General features: G+C 52.0%; 1 protein-coding gene across 3 annotated transcripts in view; it reads right to left on the bottom strand.

The window, feature by feature from the left end:
- Positions 1 to 22,272, bottom strand: part of PPARGC1B (PPARG coactivator 1 beta) — a 119,073-nt gene that overhangs the window by 19,694 nt on the left and 77,107 nt on the right. For all 3 annotated transcript variants that reach the window (XR_005987003.1, XM_041750696.1, XM_041750697.1), the window contains exons 2-5: positions 13,458 to 13,631; positions 6,374 to 6,595; positions 3,015 to 3,131; positions 610 to 1,756 (exon numbers count right to left, since the gene is read on the bottom strand). Coding sequence is in view for 2 of the 3 variants with exons in the window: in XM_041750696.1 (XP_041606630.1) it covers positions 610 to 1,756; positions 3,015 to 3,131; positions 6,374 to 6,595; positions 13,458 to 13,631 (1,660 nt within the window). In the remaining variant the exon portion in view is untranslated. The remainder of the gene's footprint in view (positions 1 to 609; positions 1,757 to 3,014; positions 3,132 to 6,373; positions 6,596 to 13,457; positions 13,632 to 22,272) is intronic.

The raw sequence follows: 22,272 nt of genomic DNA, 5'->3' as shown, positions 1-22,272 counted from the left end.
GACGCAGGACTCGCTAGCTCAGCGGGTCACTCGATACCTCTGTGCCTCAGTTTCTCTGTCTGACAATGGAGATTATGCTAGCACCTACTACACAGGCCCCCTGTGAAGAATCACCGGGGTTAAGCGGTGTCAAGTTTTAGACCAGCACCTGGCACAGCGAGTACACAACAGATCACCCGGTATGATCACCACCACTACTGTTACCATTTAAAATTCAACATCATTATGGAGCTGGATTTAAGACTCACTCCTTTTGTCACATCATCACCCAGGACGTCTTCTTTAGAGCACTTAGCACAATTTGTAATTATCTTCCTTTTTTATTTACTTTGTGATTGCCTGTCTGCCCCACTGACACAAAAGCCCCAAGAGGGCAGGCATCTCGCTCCGTGTTCATTAAGTGGTGCCTGGCCCACGTGTGATGAAAAACTCAGAGATGTGTGGGTGATTTCTGAAGAGCCGCCCAACTAGCCCATTGCACAGAAAGGGAAGTCGGGAGCCGGAGAGGGGAAGGGACTTGCCCAGCACAGGGCTCCTGGCTCCCAGCGCAGTGGGGAATGCCACGCCCCATCCCTGCCCCCTCTCTTGCAGACCATCGACTCCGACTACCTCTGGAAGGGAGCCGTGGGCAGCTGGGGTCCTCATCCGTGTCCCCACACCCACTCTCACAGGGGCTCTCCAGAGCCGGGATCTGGGGTCCCCGTGGGAGCTGCTGGTCCTGGCCACTGTCCTCATCTGTGGGGCTGCCTAGTGCCCCCTCCACGTCGTAGGCCTCGGGAGCCAGGCGCAGTGAGGGCAGAGTTCCCTGGGGCTCCACAGGGACCAGAGACTCATCAGAGAATGCCAGCCAGGGGCCCAGCTCCGGGTTCAGTCTCCTGGAACGCCGCACGGGGCACACGGAGCTCTCCAGCTTCCTCCCCAGCTTGGTCCATGGCAGGCCTCGACCTGGTCTTTTCCGGCCCCACTCCTCCTCCTCCTCTTCCTCATCTTTTTCGTCCTCTTCCTCCTCTTCCTCCTCCTCCTCCTCTTCCTCCTCCCGCTGCAGCCTGGCTGTCCGGCCAGTGTGTCCTTTCACGTCAAGCCGCAGTGGGCGCAGGCTGGGTCTGGGCCCAGTGCTCCGGGGTGAAGCTGTGATCCTCACCTCCTCCACAGGGGATGGGTGGCCAGGGGAGGCCTGGCTGTCTTTGGGGGGCCTGGGCCTGGGGCGGGGCGTGAGGGAGGCGTAGACAGGTGTGGCCAGGCGGTAAGGTTTGCTGACATCGCAGAGGACATCCTGAGCCAGAAGTTCCCTCAGGATGGAGAACTCGGCCCAGGAGCCTTTGGAAGGGTGTTGGGACCGGGGCCGGGGTTTGACCTGCTTAGAGGGGCTGCTGCAGGGCTGGGGGGCTGGCTCAGAGGCCTGGGGGGGCAGCTTCCTCTGGGGGAGGCAGTAAGTGTGCATGTAGCGAATGAGCTGCACCATCGCCTGCATGTCTTCCCGGGACACCTGGGTGCCAGGGCCTGCCCTGCCCGGTGTTGGGGAGTCCTGGGGCAAGGCTGGAGCTGGCTGGGGGCTCGGGCAGTCCTCACTAGCTTCCTCATCCTCCTTGGCTGGGAGCGGGGGACTCAGGGCCGGTGGTGGCTGCAAGCCCCTGTCTGGGGAGCGGGCTTTAGTCTGGGGGCAGGATGGCACTGACGTGAGGTGCTTATGCAGTTCTGTACAACTCCGGCCCTGAGACTGCACTGTGGGGGCCTTCTTGTCTTGGGTGCTGTCCATCTAGAGAGAGAAGGAGGACACGGTGAGGAATGAGGCCCACTTTGCCCCCTTCACTCTGCCCCATGCCTACAGCCACTGGCTGGGGCCAGGGTGGCACCAGGCAGTGCTCAGGTGACAAGGAACAAAGGAGTGACCAGCCTCCTAACAGGCCTCCCAGGCACGGATTTTACCCCTTCCCGGTTCACTCCCCAACCCCTGCTCTGACCACCCTGCTCTCCTGCACTACACACTTCAGTTGTGTCACCAGGACCTACATTAGTGGTGGTCTGGGCTTGGGCATGGGAACAAGGAAGAAGTGTATGTGGGAGTGCTGGGGAGCTTTCTGGGATGATGGGAATGTTCTAAACTCAATTGTAGTCATGGCTTCACAACTGTAAATTTACTACAATCATCAAATTATACTTTTATTTTTTAAAGATTTTATTTACTCATTCATGAGAGATAGAGAGACAGAGACAGAGAGAAAGAGAGAGGCAGAGACACAGGCAGAGAGAGAAGTAGGCTCCATGCAGGGAGCCCGATGCAGAACCCGATCCCAGGACTCCGGGATCACACTCTGAGCCAAAGACAAGATGCTGAACCACTGAACCACCCAGGCATCCCCGAATTATACTTTAATAAGTGCCTTTATGATATTTAAGTGACACCTCCATAAAACTGTGTAAAAAAAAAATCCTGATTCTTCCCTGAGGGCATGGGATTGCGTGCAACAGTCCCCTGCAGAAGTGTCCAGGGACCAAAGAAAAGGACTGAATGTGGGCTTTGAGTAACGGGAATGCTGGGAAATCACCTGAGAAACCTCTCTGAAAGTCTTAGAAGATGGAGCCCAAGGAGGAAAAGGGATTTGCTTCATTCCCTGGTGTTCACGACAGAGCTTTGGTTGCTCCAATGGCTTCTTTCCCCAGAAGAAATCCAAACTCCTTATTGAGGTCCCCACAACCAGTGAGGAGCTTATGTTTCAGTGTGTCACCCACTAGAATAAGCCCACTGAGAGCAGGCCACATCTTTCTCATCCCTGTTCTAACCCATCCTCTAACACGGTGCCTGCAATACTAAGGTGGAAAAGAAAGCCCAGTGCTCTCCCTAGAACCCCAAACTAGCCTGGGTCTCAAGAAACACCAAGCACACCAGCTACAGGGGTAATGGAGGGAAACCAGATGCTGATTGAACTTGACACCCTCTAATAAGAGTGGAAGGTTGCACCCCCTTAGAGGCCACCTGGGAGCCCAGGTGGATTTTGGGATGTGCACACAAATACCTTGACACAAGGCCGCTGATTCCTGGACCTGAGGCCTGCCTGGCGCCAGGCGGTGCCTTCCTTCTGGGTGTCGGAGCTTGAGGCTGGGTAGGATGTGGCGAGAAGGAGTTTCTGCAGCTGTGGGAGAAGCAGAGAGGAGGGGAGCTGGGGTTGTGCTCCGCTGGGGGACATGGAGAAGTGTGTGGCAGGGAGAAGCCTAAGCCCAGAGCTAGTTTTTAGGGACTGAGCACGCCCTGACTCTGGGTCATCACAGGACCATGGGAAGAACACAGGGAGGGCATTTAATGACCTAGAATGTTTCCCATTACATTAAGCACAGAAAGCAGATCGTCTAACAATGTAAGACACACACAAGTATCCCAATAAAATATAAATCCTTTTCAGAGTTACTAACCCGAGAGGAATATCTGTGACTTTGAGAAATTCCAAACAGATCTGGTGTCATGTCTTCCCATTCTACTGTTAAAATATGCCACGTACACCTTACTGGGACACTCTGCATATGCTTGCGATACACATGCGCATGCATACACACCATCTGGAAAGTCAGGTACCACAAGGATTCTTTGGTATGGGATTCCAACTGACTTCCCTTTTGTTCTTTTTGCTTATTCATACTGCTTTGTATAAAGTTAATTTTTTTAATTTAAAAAGAAATGCTTGTAAGTAGTGAAAAAAATATACACTATAGACACTAAGGGGTGGACAAGTCCCCCTCCTGCCCGAGGTCCCTTCCTCCTTCCCAGAGACAACTACTATTAACCACCTTCTGGCGACCCCATTCTGAGGTGGGATTCAATCACATAGGAATTATGTACATATCACCCCCAACACACCTGGTTGTTTGTACACAGTGGAAGCATACTATACTAAAGCTTGTCTGGCTTTTCTAATTTTTCTATAAAAATTACTGAGTCTCTTACACTTCTGCACCCAGAGGACAGGTGCATAGTGTATCGCAGAAGAGAGCGGGGAACTGAGCGCACCTGCAAGTCCCACCAAGGATCCTGTGACAGCAAGACTGAGAATAAGCCAGGAAGCAGGATGGATTTTTGCTACAGCACCAAGTATTTCCTCAAGTGATATGCCCTCCAGGTCACCCCAGCAAGGAGTGCTGGGGTGAGCCAGAGAGAAGGCCAATCCTCACTCCCCTAGGAGCTAGAGGATTCCCACCACCCCACCTAGACCCCAAACCAACACACGCAGGTCCGTGATTCTCTGACATGGACAGAACGAGATTCTTGGGCTGGCAGGAAGGGATCTGGTTCTGGCCCAGCTCAGCCCTACTCACTATGAGCCCTTGAATGAGTCCTTTCCCTCTTCAGGCCTTGGCTTTTCCATCGGCATATTGGTGGCAAGCACATTAAATGATTGGTTCTGAACCTTTTTTGATTCAGGAGTCCCTTGAAAGATATGATAGAAGCTGCTGAGCTCAGAAGGATGCACGGATATGTAGAGGCCAGCCCACCAACGGGCTCTCTGGGATCCATGACTCCAGGTTAAGAACAGGGCATCTGGATCACTCGTCAGGGCCTTTCTGAACTCTGCCGGTGTGCTGGAAGTCTAGCTGGTGAGTCTGTTACCTGCGTGCCTAGCACACTTCCTGAAATGCTCAACAGGTGTGGGAGGAATGAAGGCAGTCGGAGGCATGGGAGGGAAACACCCTGTGGCCAGCAGGGGTCGCTCTCTGCCTCTCCAGAACCGCCCCAGAGAATTCCTCATTACTACTGCCACCAGGACTATTACTTAGACAGCATTTATTGAGCAACTTCTATGTGCCAGGCACTGCTCTAACCGCTCTCCATGCATTATCTGCTGTACTCCTCCTAACAGCCTTTGAGATAAACCCTATTATTAACCCCACCTTATGGACCAGGAAGCAGAGTGAGAGAGATTAGGGGCCTCAAGGACACACAAGCACTAACTGGTGGGGCTGGGATTCTAACCCAGTCTGAGTCCTGTCAGTAGAAGCCACCACGTACGACTGAACATATTCTCGCGCCCAGCACACAGTAGGTCCTTACTAAATGTTTCACACCACTCTCGGGAACTTGCAGGCCGTGGGAGAGAAGAAAAAGGATCCTGGAAAAGGAGTCAGAATACCTACTTGGTGTGTGACCACAGGAGAATCCCTTCTCGCTCTGGGCCTCAGTTTCCCCAGAGCTGCACTTGAGAGTTACCGAGGGCCTTTCCACTCAAACCTTCCATGACCTAAGACCCTCACCAGCTCAATAAGCCCTGATTTTCCAGCTGAGTCTTATCAGCACCTAGGTTCTCCAGTGCCAAGGCGGGGAGCCCAAGATACGTGAGTGAGGCGGGACTTCACACGCCCCATGACATCTCAGCTTCCAGCTTCCAGCTTCCCTCTGCCTGAGTCAGCAACTGCTTTCGGTAACTTTTTGAGGTCTGGACTCCTCTGAGAATCTGATAAACATGAGACCTTCTCCCCAGAAAAATACAATGCCATGTGCCCATTCCTCCCCATCCCACAGATACTCAAACATTTAACTTCTGCTGGGGGGGGAGGAGGGTATTAACCAGCTGACCTCTGTGGAGGGCAACCTGGAAATATCTGTCTAAACTGAAATACCGGGTCTCTGCAGACCCAGGAATCCCACTGTTAGCAACTCATCCACTTAGATGTGCAAAGGCCTCTACCAAAGCACTGACCGCAGCAGTGTCACAGGGAGAGGTGGAAAGACCTAAATCTCCACCAAGCAGGAGACTAGTCAAATAAGTTATGGTTCATCCTTACAAAAGAACACGATGCAGTTAACAAAAAGGATGGGGCCGAGCTACCTGTGCTCATCTGAGTTTTCAAGGCACACAGTTCATTGAGAAAAGGTGCAGAGCCATTTATGAGGTCAACTCCCTTTTGAATTGTTAAAAAAAAAAAAAAAAAAAAAAAAAGTAGAAGAGGAAAGTCACACAACAGATTGGTAATCATGGTTACCTCCAGCCAAGGAACTCAACTGTGGGATGGGCAAAGAGGTTTTTTTTTGCTTCTAACTACCCACATTTTCTGCTTGAATTTTTACTGCCATGTGTCTGTATAACCTTTAGAAAGAGGTTTACATGTAATTTTGAGGTTTTACCACACAAGGAAGGTCAATCCATGAAATCCCAAAGGACCTACAGAGTGCAGGTGGAGCCTCCAAGGTGAGCCCCGCAGTACCACAAGGAAAGGGGAGGCCGGGAGGGGACTTCCATGCCCTGTCCAGGCTGCCCGCCATGTGTCAGTGATAAGTAGACATCCCCCCCACAGGGGCTGGGGCTGGCTCCCCTACACCTGCTACCCCTACCAGCAGACACCATAGCCCCAGCCACTACCATCCCCACAGCTAGAAATAGGTTCTTACCAGTGAGAGGTCATCCACCTCAGGTGCCGGGGGCTGGGGTCTCTCCAGTGAGGGGCTGGGACTGGGGGGTGAGGATGAGGGGGCAGGCGAAGCTGAAGTGCAGGATGGTGCATCTCCGCCATCCAGGGCCGGGAAGGCAGCCAGACCCACGTCATCTTCAGGGATGTCGTCCAGGGTCTTGGTGAGCGCTGCCAGGAGGGCCTCATTCTCGCTGTCAGTTATCTGAAACGAGGAGCGCGGGTGGAGCAGAGAGGGACATAGTTAGTCAGTACCCTGGGCTCAGCCGTCTTCACGTCTTCGTGGTAGAAATCTGCTCTGCACATGCAGCTGCACCACATCACTCTCTTGCCAAATCCTCTCCCATCCTTCCCCCGCCCTCAGATCTCTCGGTATCACTGGGATGGCAGATGCCTGAGAAATATGTTATCGACTCCAGGAATCACAGAGTCTGTGAGCAGGCAGCAGGTGAAACTGGAAGTAGCCTTGCCCTGGGAGCCCCAATCCTGGCTCTGCTGCTCATCGGGGTGGGCACAGAGCTGTCTACCTGAAAGACACCTGCTGTACCCTGTAGCAAGGACAGCAGCTCCACACTACAACCTCCTGTTCTAACTCCTGGGACACAGCCCTTGGTCCCCAAGGCTGGCCTCTGCCTCTGGGAACAGCATGCCATTGCAGCCCCCCACTCCCACGGACACTGGGTGCCAGGCAGGCAGTGTACAGGCTGGCAGCTTCGGGGTTGACCATGACAATGAGAACGATAGCAATAATAAAACCGCTACTGTTCCCCAGTGGGCTCCTTGGCCATGCTCACCACTCAGGAGGGGTCAGGAGCTTGGGCTCTGGTTGCGGTTGCATCTCAGATCCCACACTTCTCAGGTATGGGTCCTTGGTCAAGTTTTAGTCTCTTCATCTGTCTCATGCAACGACAGTACCTACTTCTTGAGCTTAATGTTGAGGACCTAACCTCATCTCAGCTAACGTACGTACAATAAGCGGCTTAGCAAACCAAAGGAGCCTGGTGCATGATAAGTGCTCAGTCCTGCCACTACCATTGCTACTATGATGGTGGTGGTGGAGGCAACGGCAGGCTCTCCTCCCGCCTCCTCCCTCCCTTCCCCTGACATGCACGTACTAAATGGCTACTCTGCACCTGGCACAGTCTGGGCACTTGTCCTACCACATTGCCAAGACAGGTGTGGCCCCTGCCCTCATGAAGCTTCCTCTCCAGCAGAGAACAGACTTATGAAAGGGAACAAACGAGATCATTTCAGAGAATGAAAGTCTAGGAAGAAAGTAAAAGGAAGTTGCCATGGAGAAGAACGTGGTGAAGATTTACAGGCAAGTTAGGGTGGTCACAGACGACTGCTCTGAGCAGCTGGCATTTCAACTGAGGCCCAAAAGGAATGTGGGCACCAGGTGGAGGGTGGAGAACCAAAGACCCCAGGCAAAGAAAAAAACCTAGAGCCAAAGTCTGGGATAAACACTGGGGGCCAAGGAGAGGAGCATCCAGGCCTCATGAATACCGCCTTGCGTAAACCTCACAACAACCTCTAGGAGAGGAGTTCTACTCTAATCTCTGTTTTGCAGTTGGAGAAACTGAGGCTCCTGGAGGTTGAACCAGGTGTCTGGGGTCATATAACAAATCCGGGACAGAGGCAGGACCTCCACTGTGGCCCACATCAGCCAAGAGTTGAGCCTTTCCGATGTCTAAGACCTATAATGACGGGGGTCAGCACATACATTGCCAGCCCACCCCCAGACACCAGCCCAGTGGTCCCCATGCCCAGAGGCCCTGGAGCATGGCAATCACATAGCTTCCAGGTGAGGCACCAAGCACCTCGTTCAGTAAGCCCTGGCTGCCGGGCCTGTTCTGGCAGGAGGCGCCTTTTGTCACATGATGCCTCCGCCAGCACTCTTTCCCAGGTCAGGCTGTTTATCCTTCCTTCAGGAAGTGCATCTGAAATACGCATCTCGTGACAGCCTTTTTGGCTGCACTGAATCTGTTCCGGGCCTTGCAACCAGTGAGGCAGCTGAGTAACTCAAAGAGGGGGAACATGGAGTGAAGAGAACAAATGTGCTTGTAGCTTTTGGATTGGAGCTAAAATAAAAGAAGGGTCAAAAGAAGGTTCTGGTTGGGCCTGACCCAGGCCCCGGGGAGTATGTGTGTCGAAGAGGTGGGGGGTGGGGTGGGAATGACACACAAGGGCAGATCCTGGCCTGTGGACTCTGGCTTAAGAATGTGATGGGCTCATTTGACTGCTTGCTCCTCTCTCCCCCTACCATCCCCGCCCCCACCCCCCACACACACACACAACCACCACCCTCAAGCCAGAGTCCCCTGTATTCCCAGAGTGGTCTGTTTAGCCTGACAGGGAGTTAACTAAGACCTTGGAACCAGGGACCCAATGACCACTCTGGGGGCTGACCACATGGGGCTCCACCACCACAGGGTGGTTGCCAGAAAGCAAATCGGTTCCCTCTTCTAAGCTTTGCCGCTTTTTCTGTAAAATGGGAAAACATGACTCCCCCACCCCACCACCACTGTCTGCTTAGGAAGGCCAGATCCGGACTGGAGGGTGCTCCCAAGCCCAGCCCAGCCCAGTGCCTGGGGCAGGTGGCACCTGGGCAGATTTGTTGAATACAAGGAAAAATGTACAAAACAATGCATTCTGGCCACCTGAACAGATTAGCTAGCACCTCAAGGGAGAGATTCTAGAGGGAAGTTATTCAGAAATGATGTCACCAGCACTGGATCAAATAAGAGCCCCCTTTCTCACAGGGACAAGAGCCAGTGGTCCAGTGGTAATACTATGAATTATCACACACATCAGAACTGGATCCCTCAGGGATCACGTAGTAACCAATGATGTTAAGCATGGGGTCCTGTGTGCCACTGCCCCCCTATATCACTACCCAATTGTGGCTCTTGTTCTTTCCACACCAGTATCTATTGTTCTATATTTCTTTCTTTCTGTTTTTTTTTAAGAGGGAGCTGCAGAGGCAGAGAGAGAATCCCAATCAGCTCCATGCCCAGCGCAGAGCCCAATGCAGGGCTTGATCTCACAACTCCTGAGATCATGACCTGAGCTGAAATCAACAGTTGGATGCTTAACTGACTGCATCACCAAGGCGCCTCCCATACCAGCATCTGTAACAGAGCCCTCCAAGCAATAACTGCCATTCCTCGTTTCCTCATGAGGAAATCTATTTGTCACTGGTGGTGGTGGGGGTGGGGGGTGGGATGGGGGGGTTGTGGAGGCGGAGAAATGAAAGTCCAGGAAACAAACTTGTCAAGGTCACACAGCAAGTCAGGGTGGTGGTCAAGGATGTCCTGTGTACCAGGCACCATGTGAAAATGAATACGAAACAGCAAAGACCTCAGGAAGCACCCAACAGGCTGAGCCAAAACAAAATGAGTAACAAAAGGCCTCCTCCCTCTCCTCAGCCCACCCTGGGCTGCTCCAGCTCGGGAACAGCCAGACAGACAGGGTTGGAAGCGCTGACCCTGCCAGGAAGGAAGGCCCCTCTGCCCACAGCGTCCACGGCGTCCGTCAGCACCTAGGATGATACATCACGGGGGGCCGCGCCATCCTCTCCTCTTCCTGGGCCCACTGGCCAGGCTCTCCTGCTCTGCTTGGAAGCGGAGTGCAAATTAATGGAGAGTTAATCAGGGAAGGAAGAGATATTAATAGACTCAACCCCACCCCAGCCTTCCTGAGCTGCACTCAAGCCGGAGGAAAAAGGAGGAAAAAGGAGATTTCAAGAAATCCGAGGGAAAATGCTTCACTTTGAAGGCCTGGGGCGGAGGGGGGGCGGGGGGGACCTGAAGGAATGACAGAGAACAGGATTTCTGCTTCGAGGGCCAGAAGAACACTCAGAAATCCCCACCCCCACCCTCCAGCCAGGGGGCTCAACTGGGCTCCAGAAAACCCAGGAAATCAGTTTTTTCCTCCCTTTTCTTCTGGCAGTGGGCCCACAGATTCCATCAGAAAACTGTGACGGGGACCCTCCCCTCAACAGACCACGAACCACTGACTGAATCCACCACGGTCCTTCCCCAGGGAGCTACTTGCCCACGACCACACAGCAAGCTGACAACCAGGTGCCTGCTTCCTCCAAAAATACTTAGTGATGGTTGTGGCCCTGGCCTGAGGACTCTGGGAAGACAGAAAATCGAGGCCACCATCCCTCCCTGCCCTCGAGGACTTGTTAACCCCGTCACGCTGCCTCGAGGCCTGTTTCCATAGCAATGGCGCCACCTGCCTGGGGGAACACAGCTCGGACCCAGGCGGTGGCTCCAGGGTTCCACGGCTCAAATGAGAAAGCTGAGCTTGTGGCCGCGGAGAAGCCACGACGCCAGCTTGAGGCCTGTGCAACGGGCCACGACGTCTGGTCCTTGACAGGAAAGAAAGCCTCACAATCAGCTTCTTCATTCAACGCACGAGAGCGAGTCCTCACCACGTACGACGCCCCCAGAGCCTAACCAGACGCAGTTTGTCCTCCCCGGGGCTCACCGTCCAAGGGGCACAGAGAGACGGGCACGCCACACAGATGGCGCCTGGGAGAGGAAGTAACTCACCGACTGCCTAAGGAGGCGACCTGACAGCTTGAAGGGGATTATCCACTTGGTGGCTATTTATGAAGCCCTGGGAGAGTGCGGGGCTCTGCGCAGAGCCCGGGAATATAATAGCGCATGGTGCCATCGTGACCCCACGGTCAGGGGGTTTAGGATGTGTGTGTGGCAGGGGGACAGCCACTGACCACACCATCACGCACACAGGGGCGCATCTGTGGGGAATGGGTGGCACTGGCCCGGGCTTAGGAGGGCAGGTGGGGTGTGCAGACCACGACTGGGGCGGGGCTGGGTGGGCAGAGGTCGGCCAAGGTCCTCTCCGTCTGTGGGGCTGGGAACCCCGGGGCCACACAGGCTCACCTGGCGTCCAAGACCATTTCAGGCACACAGTGGGATCCCGGCAGGGGCTGGCTTCCTTTCTGAGGAAGCAGGGAGCCCGCACAGCTCGGGTGGGGTTCTCCATGCACCATCTCAACCTCTCTTGCTCAGCAGCCCTCCCTGCCTGAAGGTATTTTCTGGAAGTGAGCCACACACACCCCCGGGGGGAGGGGGGTAAAGCAGCGTAGTGTAGGTCTCACCTCTATTGTTCAAATAAAGAATGGAGGTCCCTGGACCTAGCCCAAACCAGAGCCCAGCCCTGCTGCTCTGCATACGGTTGGCAGAGAAGCTGTACAGCAGTGAGGGGCAGGGCTTCCTCAGATCTTCACTGACCCTTCCTCGCTGTGTGACCTGACGTAAGTTACTTAGCCTCTCTGAATTTCACTTTCTTCACCTATAAAATGGTTATTAATTGTCCTTTCTTTATAGGTTAGGATAGTCTCAGGAAAAATCTAGACTCCTTACCACGGCCCCCGAGACCCTGCATGCAGGATCTGGCCCCTGCCTACCTTTCCGACTATCCCTTTAGCTGCTACCCACCAGCTCTTCTGTTCTCCAACATAGCCAGCTTTCCTGTTCCCGGACTTTGTGCTTACTGCTTCCTCTACCTGGAAAGCTCGGTCCCTGCTCTCTGAGCTTCACAGGGCTCCTCCAACCGTCCTCCAACTGAAGCAGGGCCTCCTCAGAGAGGTCTTTCCTGACCACCCAGTCTTTAGATCCCCTTCTCACACCTGGTGCGTTTCTTTTGCGCACGTGTCACCATGACCACAGTTTCAGTGTTGACTGATCTAGGGTCACTTTTCTCTCTAGATTGTAGACAGCACAGTGTCTGACACACAGAGGGAGCTTCCATTTCTAGAAGGAACGCTACAATCTGTTGAGACTATCTGAGATGATGCTCATGGCATACGAGCACGGCACAGTAGTAGGTTAAATTGTTGTTTATTAGTATTATATTGCCAGACAGGCACGGGGACTAAGGGTTCTCCCCCTAGTCTTTTTTTTTTTTTTAATTTTTATTTTATTTTATTTTATTTATTTATGATAGGCACACAGTGAGAGAGAGAGAGAGGCAGAGACATAGGCAGAGGGAGAAGCAGGCTCCATGCACCGGGAGCCTGACGTGGGATTCGATCCCGAGTCTCCAGGATCGCGCCCTGGGCCAAAGGCAGGCGCCAAACCGCTGCGCCACCCAGGGATCCCTCCCCCCAGTCTTTATAGGGGAGCATATTTCAAGGAAATAATAATAAATCTGATTGTACCCATCACTCAGTTTCAACACGGCCAATCTTATTTCCCATACACCCTCCCCTACACACCCACACCCACATACGCAAATGCAAGCAGAACTTGCTGTATGTTGAAGCAAATCCCAGACTTATTATTCCATACTAGAGGGCTTCTTAAAGGAAATGTCACCCATCACATGCCCTGAGACTGGACGCAGAGCGCATAAGGTAAGAGGCCTTATGTTCACAGTTCTCGACACTGCCTCTTTTTAAAGAATCTCTGGGCTCCAGTTGAAAAATGGAGACAACTGTACTTGCTCTAAGAGTTGTTAAGAAAATTAAATAAGTTAATAGACACAACAGGGACAGTCCTGCCACAGAGCAGTTGTTCAATACATGTGAGTCATCTCCACTATGGCGTAGCCGTGGTTACAAAGCCCTGGCTCAGGTGGGAGGCAGACTGGGTTTGCATCTAGCTCAGCTACTAACTAGGTAAATCGCCCCAGGCACACGACTTTTAACTTCTCCAAACCTCAGTCTCCTCATATATGAAATGGGTTTATAATCATGCCTGCCTCACAGGGTAGGGATGAGAATTCAGTGAGGTAATAGAGGGTAGGAGGGTCTTGGGGTTTTAAGCCACCCGGGCCCACAGAGGGGCTCGTTTCTGACTGGGGGGCGTAGCAGGAGCAGCTCTTCCCCATCCTCGCTGTCTAGGGGTGGTAATGGGCCCAGCAAGGGGTAAGAACTCCCAAGATCAAGAGAAGATCCAGGATAAGAGGCAGGGTCCCAAGAGCTTTAGTGGATGATGAGACTTTTTTGCATGAGCAAATGCAAAAGAAGGTGGTACGGGGCAGAGCCAGGCTTTTAGGAGCAGAGTTACCTGGAGGCTCAGAGGACATACCTGGAAGAGCTCGGAGTCATCGGGGCTGTACTGGCTGGGTTCAGTCTCAGAGTTCTCTGGGCACCACTGCAGCTCCCCGAAGCAGGTGGCTGAGTCAAAGTCACTGGCGTCCAGCTGGGAGAGGTCAAGCTCAGGAAAGTCCGCGCAGAGTTGCTCCTCCCCAGACACCCCACTCTGAGGAGACAGGAAGAAGGAAGGTTGAGTCAGAGCTGGGCTTGGCTGGACCCAGGCACAGACCCTCTTAACTGTGCTGCCGGCCTGGATCTCTGGCAGCTCTCTGTCAAGGCCTGATTTTGCCACGTGACCAAGGAATGGCAAGGTAGGCCTCACCCTCCTGCAACGGTTGAATCTACTAGGAGCTAAGCCAGGCCCTGGCAATACAAATCCTGCCTGCTGCTCAATCCCCTCCTCCTTTGCACTCCTACACATCCCTCAAAGCCCTTTTCCCATGGCACCTCTTTCCTCTTATCAGAACTGCTGTGTTGAAAACTTCATTAGAAGCTGTAAATAGATACTCATGTACATTACTGTCCCCACCAGAAAGGGGATTTCTGGAATTCAATGTTAATAATGAAACAAAACCCAGTAATAATAATGGCTGACATTATTGAGGGATGACGATGTTCTGGAGAAATACTCATTTATGTTCTCAGGGATTTTATCGGACTATGTGTAAAGTCTAAAATGTAGAAGACCACCTGTCCGTGGACATAGGTAAATAAAACCATAATCACTGTAGCGTGGAATACCACGGTGCATCTAAAAAGAATGAGGCAGAGGTATATGCTCCCCAAGACATGTCAAGTGGAAATAAATTGTAGAATGTAGCATGTAGAATATTATCCCACGCATGTTAAGAGAAAAATCCAACTATGCAACTCTCTGTGTGTGATAATACGTAGCAAACATACAGGAAAAGGTCTACAAGGCTATAAATCCACCTGCCCGCGGTGGACGGGATTGGGGGGAGGCCCAGAGGACTATGGTGGCAGCCCTGACTGACCCAGCCTATCTCAAAGCGTGGTCCCAAGACTGGCAGGGTCAACACCACCTGGGAACGTGTTAGAGACGATGCAGATTCTCAGGCCTAACTCCAAGCCAACTCATCAGAAGGCAACGGCTTTCTGACCCTGGTCTCGCACTTTGAACAACCACCCGTAGAAGGGCTGCCCTGCAGATTGACAAACAGCCCGAGTTGGGAGGCTGACCCAGAAATGGCATACACCACAGGCCTTGGGGGCTGGTAGACTTGAATCATAATCCCCATGTGCCAGCTGTGAAACCTGGGGCACAGCTCTTCTCCTCTCTGAAGCTCAACTACCTCGTCTGTAGAATGGGACAAAACCTGCCTCACAGAGTTAAGATTAAGCAAGGCAATGCTACAGCCTGGCTTGGGAGACGCTCCATGAATGGTAGTAACAGTACTAATAAAAGTAAGAAATAATAATAATAATAAAAACAACAGTGTTTCATGGCAGTCAGAGAGCGTAGACCTATCTTCGAGAACAAGAAAAGGCCTATGTAACGCTTAAAAGAAATAGGTTTTGCACAGGCCTTTTCCTTAATTGTTCCCACTTACTAAGCCTCATAAATTATGAACAAATGTATATTATTAGCTCAACTTGACACAGGAAAAAGGCTTTTATCCGAATTTGGGTCAAATGTCTTAATTGGTGTTTTGCGAGAACTCTGTATCCATGGGCACCACCAGCGCCAGGTTCTCTCAAGTGGCTGGTCCCCTGCTCTCAGACCAGACACCAGGGTGCTCTGCGGAGCCTCTGTCTCCAGGGCCATCCCTGGGATCGCTGCAGGCCCCTCCCAACATCCTACTACTACTACTGGCCACCACCACTCAGTTGCCCTGGCTGCAGGAAACACTTGGGTGGATTCTCAGCCACCTCCGGGGGCTTCCTTCCCCTCTTTGTCCCATCAGACTGTGGGGATGCAGCTAGATGGTCTGTTTCCAGTTTTTGGCTATTGTGAACAAAGTCTGCAATATACTTCATGTGGACATGCACCTTTAGCCCCCTTGGGTAAATGGAGTGGCACTGCTGGGTCACAGAGTCAGCATATGTGACTTTTTAAAAACTACAAAACCATTCTTCAAAACTGTTGTGCCATAGTACATGCTCACCGGCTGTGCTGAGAGTGCCAACTGTTCCACACCCTGCCCAGTGCTTAGTGGTGTCAGTCATTTTAATTTTAGCCCTGCTGGTGAGTGTGCTCCCGCATTTATTAAATGCGACGATGAGCCGGGCCCCGAGATATGTAAGACAGTTTATTCCTTCACGAGTTGGCATCTTAGGAGGGGAAAAACACATAAATACTTCCTTATGGGTGGTGGTGGTGCTCTGAAGGAAACAGGCCAGGTGTGCTGAGCGAGGGTAACAGAGGGAAGGGAAGTCTCTGATAGTGGGGGCTCAGGAAACGCTTCCTGGAAGAGCTGACTCTGAGTTGAGACTTGAAGGAGTCAGGCAGTGGAAGATGTGGGGAGGAATGTTCTAGGCAGAGGGCCTGGCAAGGCCAAGACCCAAGCGTGGGCCAAGGCTAGAGCATAAAGCACTGACCAGAGGTCAGTGAGGCTGCAGCTCGGGGAGCGAGGGGGAGATGGGGGAAGATGCCTCCAGAGAGGCAGGTGGAAGCCGGATCAGGGAGGGATTGCAAGGGATTTGGGTTTTACTCCAAGTGTGATGGGGGTGGGGCCAGCGCAGAGGCACAGGCAGATAGGTTAGGCAGGTCGAGCATCCAGGAGAGGGACAGGTGGCGGGCTATGAGATCCCACTCTGCTGCAGTGAGGGCCAGAGCAGACTCATGAGTGCTGGGCAGCTGGGGTCCCCCCGGTCAGCAAAGCCCCCAGCAATGAGCTCTCTGGGAGCTCTTTCTATGTCCCCGATCCCTCTCATCCCAGGAACTCAGCAAAGCCACATTTGTAGGACCTGCTTCTTGAGGCTTAGAAACCACTTTAAAATCAGAGTCTCAGAATCCCAGACTGGCCAGGAATTGGCAGCCCTGAGAGGTTGTCCAGGAGAGTCACTGCAGACAATCTGGGAGTCAGAGGCCCCTTCAGGAACCAGACAAGAGCTGGGTAGCCTTTATGTTGCCCATAAAACATGTCTGAGCAACGCATGCATGTGCGAGAAATGTATATATAACTTCCAGGCCTTCTCACAAAGCTTCAGAATTCCTGGCCTGCTTGGTCTCCCTCCTTCACTTCACAGGAAGGGAAACCGAGGCCCAGGGAGACTAATGGATTTGCTCGGGGTCATCCAGTGAGTGTCCTTCCCATCCAAACCATGCCGCCTCCTTTACCAACCCATTAAATGGCCGTGACTACTGCACTTATAGATTATCCACAGCAGCACAACATACTCAAAGTGTACCTAGGACATAAAAATAAAGAAACCTCAGCTTCGCGGCCTTGTCGATTAGGGCTGAGGCCACTCTCTGGCTAAAAACCATTAAGTACTGCATTAATAGTAATTTCTCTGGCCTCCTCCATATTTAGAGAGGCTTTTTGAAGGGGTGCCTTGGGTGACCCAGTTCTCTTTGAAAGGTCTGACTTGAGGCCTTGCTCCATCCCGGGCTCTTCTGCAGGCCCCCTAGCGGAGCTGGAGGGCACAACACAGGACTCACAGCCATGGTCCTCAACAAACGCTTGCTTACCAAAAGCCAGGGCCGCACTACATGCCTTAGAAGTGTCCTCTCATCCGATTCTTAAAGCAACCCTGCAGGGCAGGTATCACTGTCCCCATGTTATTCATCAGGGAACTTGGAGATCCAGGCCCTCAGATCAGCCTGCCAGGGCTGCCGTCAAAAAGCACCACAGGCCAGGAGCTTAAACAACAGGAATGTTTTATTTTCCAGGTCTGGAAGCTAGAAGCCTGAGCTCAAGCGGTTGGCAGGGGTGGCTCCTTCTGAGGCCACTCTTGTTGGCTTGTGGATGGCCTTCTCCCTATATGCCTTCCCATCGTCTTGCCTCTGTGGGTGCCTGTCTTTCCTCTTTTGATAAGGAGACTAGCCATACTGGATTAGGGTCCTTGCTAATGACCTCACTTAAACCTGCTGACCTCTGTAAAGACCCTATCTCCAAATCAGGTCATTTTCTGAGGTGCTGGGGGTCAGGTGCTGTGTGGTTAGGGCTCAAACCTATCTTCTTTCAGAAGACACAACTCAACCCACAGTACCCAGGGTCCCAGAACAGGGAAGCAGAGATTAAAAGCCAAGTCTTTTTGCTCCCTGCAAAGCTTATGCCATTGCCTGGCATCTACTTCTGAAAGTGGACAGGAGCATTCAAGACCTTTATATTCCCATTTACAGGTGGGAAGGCGGGGGGTTTTCAGACAAGGGCTGAGAAAGATCCAAGTCACATGGCAAGTTCAGGGACAGGTCTGGGACCACAAACACTGTGCTGTATACTGGACTCATGCAGATGCCCAGCCATCTCTGGTCCCCACCAATGGTCTGCTTACACCCATGCCATGGGATGTCCCTCTGGTTGCTGAGTCTTCTATACCCATTCTTCCAGCAGCATCATATCCCTGATCTGAAAAGGCTGCGGCTGCCCTAAGCCAGGGAGATAAATGGCCCTAGCAGTGGATTAATGGTGTTTTGTACAGATTCACATAAGTGGCTTCATTGGAAGCCTGTGTATCTTGTTGGAAATCGATTCTCTGCTTAAGAAAGAATGCATCTTCAGGAAAAACTGGTGGCTCCACTTTCCTGACTGCAATCAGCAAATTGTCAAGCTTAGTCCTTGGCCTAGAGCACACTGTCAGAGTCACTGAGTGGTAGGAAGCAGGAGGGGGAAGAAGGGAGGCTGCAGTGACAGAGCCTGGATTCTGGGGCTGTGCATACTCACTATGCGTCCTTTACCACGTGTGCACTTCACAGTCACCTGTCCTCCCAGTTCTCACCGTCCCTCTCTAGAAAAGAGAACATCAAAGGGACAGACCCCTCTTGCTCAAGCATTCCATGCAATTCATTACTAATCTAGTTTCTGAAATCCATATAGGCTTTCAGTAAATATCTAGGTAGAACCTGGCACTTAATAAATAAGTGAATGAATGAATGAACTTACCAAGGGGAAGACAAAGGTGGAGCGAGAAGGACTGTCATGAAATGGAAAGAGGCCTACACAAAGGTCTGGGCCCCGGCTTTGCTGTTTAATGCTAACCTTTTGAGGTCAGGACATAACTTTGGCCACCTGGTTACTACTGACGAAATGGAGAAAATAAAAAGAATCCTACCTCATAGCATTCTCACAAAGGTAAAGCAATATAGGATGTGTGCCTAGCATGCATTGGACACCCCATGAATGGAATGATACAGAACCTACAGTTGACTTTCAAGTGACATTCACAGCTATGGTCTCATTGGTACCCTCCCAAGATGCAGGAAGAGGTCGATGATCAGCATCTCCACTTGACTGATGGAAAAATGGGGCTTTCAGAGGGTCAATGCTTAAACATGTCTTCTGACCCATCCCCTCAGTACTAAACCTTACTGGCTCTTCCAACCCTGTGTTCCTTCAACCTCCACCAGCCCCCAATCCCACTGTTTTCATCACTCATGGTTTTTGTTGAAGACATAACCTTTCCCTGACAGCCAGACTACACTGGCTCTTTCCAGGCCTGCCTGGGATGGTGAGGAGCAGAGCCCCTACCCAGGCCTGACAGACCTCTTGACCACCATCTTGGTTACTCTATGCATAGGATGGTACTTAGGGTGGCACCCTACTGCCAGCTCAGAGCCTCCTCCACTGATAAGAAGTTGCATTTGATGGTCTGAGGCACGTTTCCCCTTTTAAATTGCAATCAGGAATGCCCAGACCAGCCACGCCATCTGCTAGGGTGGCAGGTACCTGGCAGTGGGGTCACCTTTCCCACCTTCCTAACCATGGTGGACACCACTAACTGAACACAACTATACTTCTTGCTGAGCCCCAAGCCTGCTCAACATGGAGCCTCAGGAGCCACTACTGATCAGACAGAACTAGCCTGGTCTAGACCTATGACTCTGTACCTGTACTTGTCTTCCAAGAAGGAAATAAGGTAAATGTTCGTAAAGTCCCTGCAAAGCATTTCATTTTACAGATGTTTTCTTCTCCTCCCACCTCTGTGATTTGGCTGGCCTCCCACCCATTCCTCCTCCTAACGGTGGCAGCCTGCTGATTTTTCTTGGGGAAGCTGCTTCTCCGTGCCAACCAGACGGTCCAGGTAAACACAGTCTGGCTAATTAAAAATGCCTCATCCAGCGACCACAACAAGTACTTCACCTGGTTCAGGGATGGCTCAGAGTGAACACCAAGACTTTGCTGAGGCACGTAGACAAAGGGGCTCAGCTGGTTGAATTTAATTCTGGAGAGGCTGGCAGCCATCTTTGCCACTACCTGGGAAGAGAGCCTGCCTCAGAATGAAGTCGGCCCGCAGGATGCAGAGCCAAGGAGAGAGAGAGAGAGACCTGATAAAATCATTTAAACACTTGGGTCCAGCTGTGCCTGAAGTCAGTCTGTTCTTTTTACTTCACAGTTACACGAGTGAATAAGTTCTCTTTCCAGATTACATGCCAGTTGGAGTTTGTCACCTATCAATGAGAAAGTTGTGACTAACTCATCTCTCTTATATCAAAAAAAAAAAGAAAGAAAGAAAAGAAAAGAAAAGAAAAGAAAAGAAAAATCTAATCTTCCCACTGTCTTCCAAATGAGTACAAAACTCCTAAAGAGGCTTCTAGGAGCACAGTGAGAAGAGTAACTGAGCTTAGTCCATACAGAAATACTTATAGCATCCCCTGAAACAGGACCTAGGAACCACAGACACAAAGTTAAATTCCAGAAAAGATAAGTAGATAATTGAGGGGTTCTGATCCCAGCCTAAAAGAACAAACACCCAGAGCTTAGATAAACCAGGCCTTTGAAAGGCTCTCCCACCAAAACACTCAAAGCTAAGCACCTCAGCTCCTCAACATGAGGCCCTCTCCACGTGGAAGCATCAGGCCCCAGGCCTGTCGAGAACAACTCAGTGATGCTCAGCCCTTTTCAGCAGCACCCAAGGCCCCAGCCACACAACTGCCCATTCAGGGCTTTAGTGTCAAGGCAACCCAAGAGAAGGTCATCAGGTCTGGTGAGTGAGTCCCCCAGCTCAAAGAGCAAAAACTGTTTCCAGTACTCCAAACTGGGCTACTCCAAGCTGGCCAGACTCTGCTAACCAGGAAGGATGACCAGTTTCCAGCGACCTTGTGAAGGCAGCTCTGCACGGTAGGCAGGGCAATAGGATGGAGCTCCCCTAACCAGCTGCCCACGTTCACCAACACTGTCCATCTCCTCCTGTGACAACAGTGTTCGCTGATGCCCACAGTGCTCCCGAGCTGTAGGGAGGACTCCCTAAGGCCACTCCCACTGGCTGGATTGCTTGTTTATACTGGGGGTCAGCTGTGCTTCTTCCCAAACCCGCTTGTTACTATAAATTCTTGATCCAGTGGAATGAATCCCCAATCTGGAAACGGGAGCCCTGGTGCAGCTGTGGGTGTGGCCTATGCAGGAGATGAGCTGGGATTTCGGCGCTGGCACCACAGACAGCTCTAGAGCAAAAGCCTGGAAATAATGTACATGTCACATGGCTTCATTATTATATTTCACAATTTTGCGCTTTCACTGACTTTTCTTAAGAATTGCCCTCTCTAGCCCCTACCATGCCCTGCCACCCCCAGCTACTATTCCCCACTCCCATCAGATAAGATGCCTATTGTACATGGTCTGTGGCCTGCACAGCACAGGAAATAAATCCTTACGATGGACTACAAACACAGCACAGTATGGGCGCGGGTGGTGCTGGAAGACAGTAGAGAGACTTCTAGAGACTCATCTCTTATTTTGAAGATAAGGAAACTGAGGCAGAAAGTCTCCTGAGGTGGGTGTTATCTTACACAGCCATCTCCTTTCTTCCTCCATGTTGCCTTCAAGCAGCCCCTCATCCAACAGAGATCTGCAAAGTCTTTTGGAGCTGTGCCCAGACAGGGTTACCTGGGGTGGAGCAGCTCTCGGATGCCCTGGCAGGTGGCTGTGCGGGGCCCAGGTGCCCCTCCCTTGGCAGCTAAGCCCTGGCCCCACGGTGTCCCCGCTGGCACCTGTCAGAGCAGCCTTACAGAAGGCACAGGCTGCCCCCGGCCCAGGAAGGTGGTGTGTATTGCATTTTTTATTTTAAAACAGGAAAAGGCTGGAGTATGTCCTGCCACTTGAGTGAACGAGGCAGCGAGCGAAGGTGTTTTGGGGACAGTGTGATCCACGCATTGTGCCTGCCTGCAATTGCAGTCCATTTTATACACTTGAGTTCAAGGGCTCTTGAATTCAAAGAGTGGTAGGAAAAGTGCTTGGTAAATTGCAAAGCGTGTACAGGTATCTGTTGTTAATATTTGCAGGGGCAGAGCTGGCCCTGACTCGTCACTTACTAGTTGCAGGGCATCACCTAGCCTCTTGGCATCTCCTGAGACCAGCCTCCCCCAGGGAACTGTTGTAAGGCTTGAGTTTCCAGCCTGGGGCCTCTGTGCTGCCACTCCCTCCACCTGGAGGGCCGCCGCCGCCTCCTTCTCCTCCTCCTCCTCCTCCTCCTCCCTCTTGCATCCCCAAGGGGCTGGTCGCTTCTTAGCATCCCTGTGGCAGATGCAGGGCTTCTCCCAGATGGGCCTTCCTGACCACTGCACCCCGCAGCAGCTGCCCATCTCCCCTCTTATTGTAAGGTCACCCTGCTGCCATGCCCTCCATTACCACTTTCTGATCCCTGACATCCCTTCCTCTCCTTTTCTTTTTCCAGAATTAAAAAAA

This window comes from Vulpes lagopus, chromosome 3 (assembly GCF_018345385.1).
Source record: "Vulpes lagopus strain Blue_001 chromosome 3, ASM1834538v1, whole genome shotgun sequence".
NCBI lineage: Eukaryota > Metazoa > Chordata > Mammalia > Carnivora > Canidae > Vulpes > Vulpes lagopus.
The sequence above is the reverse complement of the archived record's forward strand: the minus strand, read 5'-3'. Positions and strand labels throughout refer to the sequence as shown.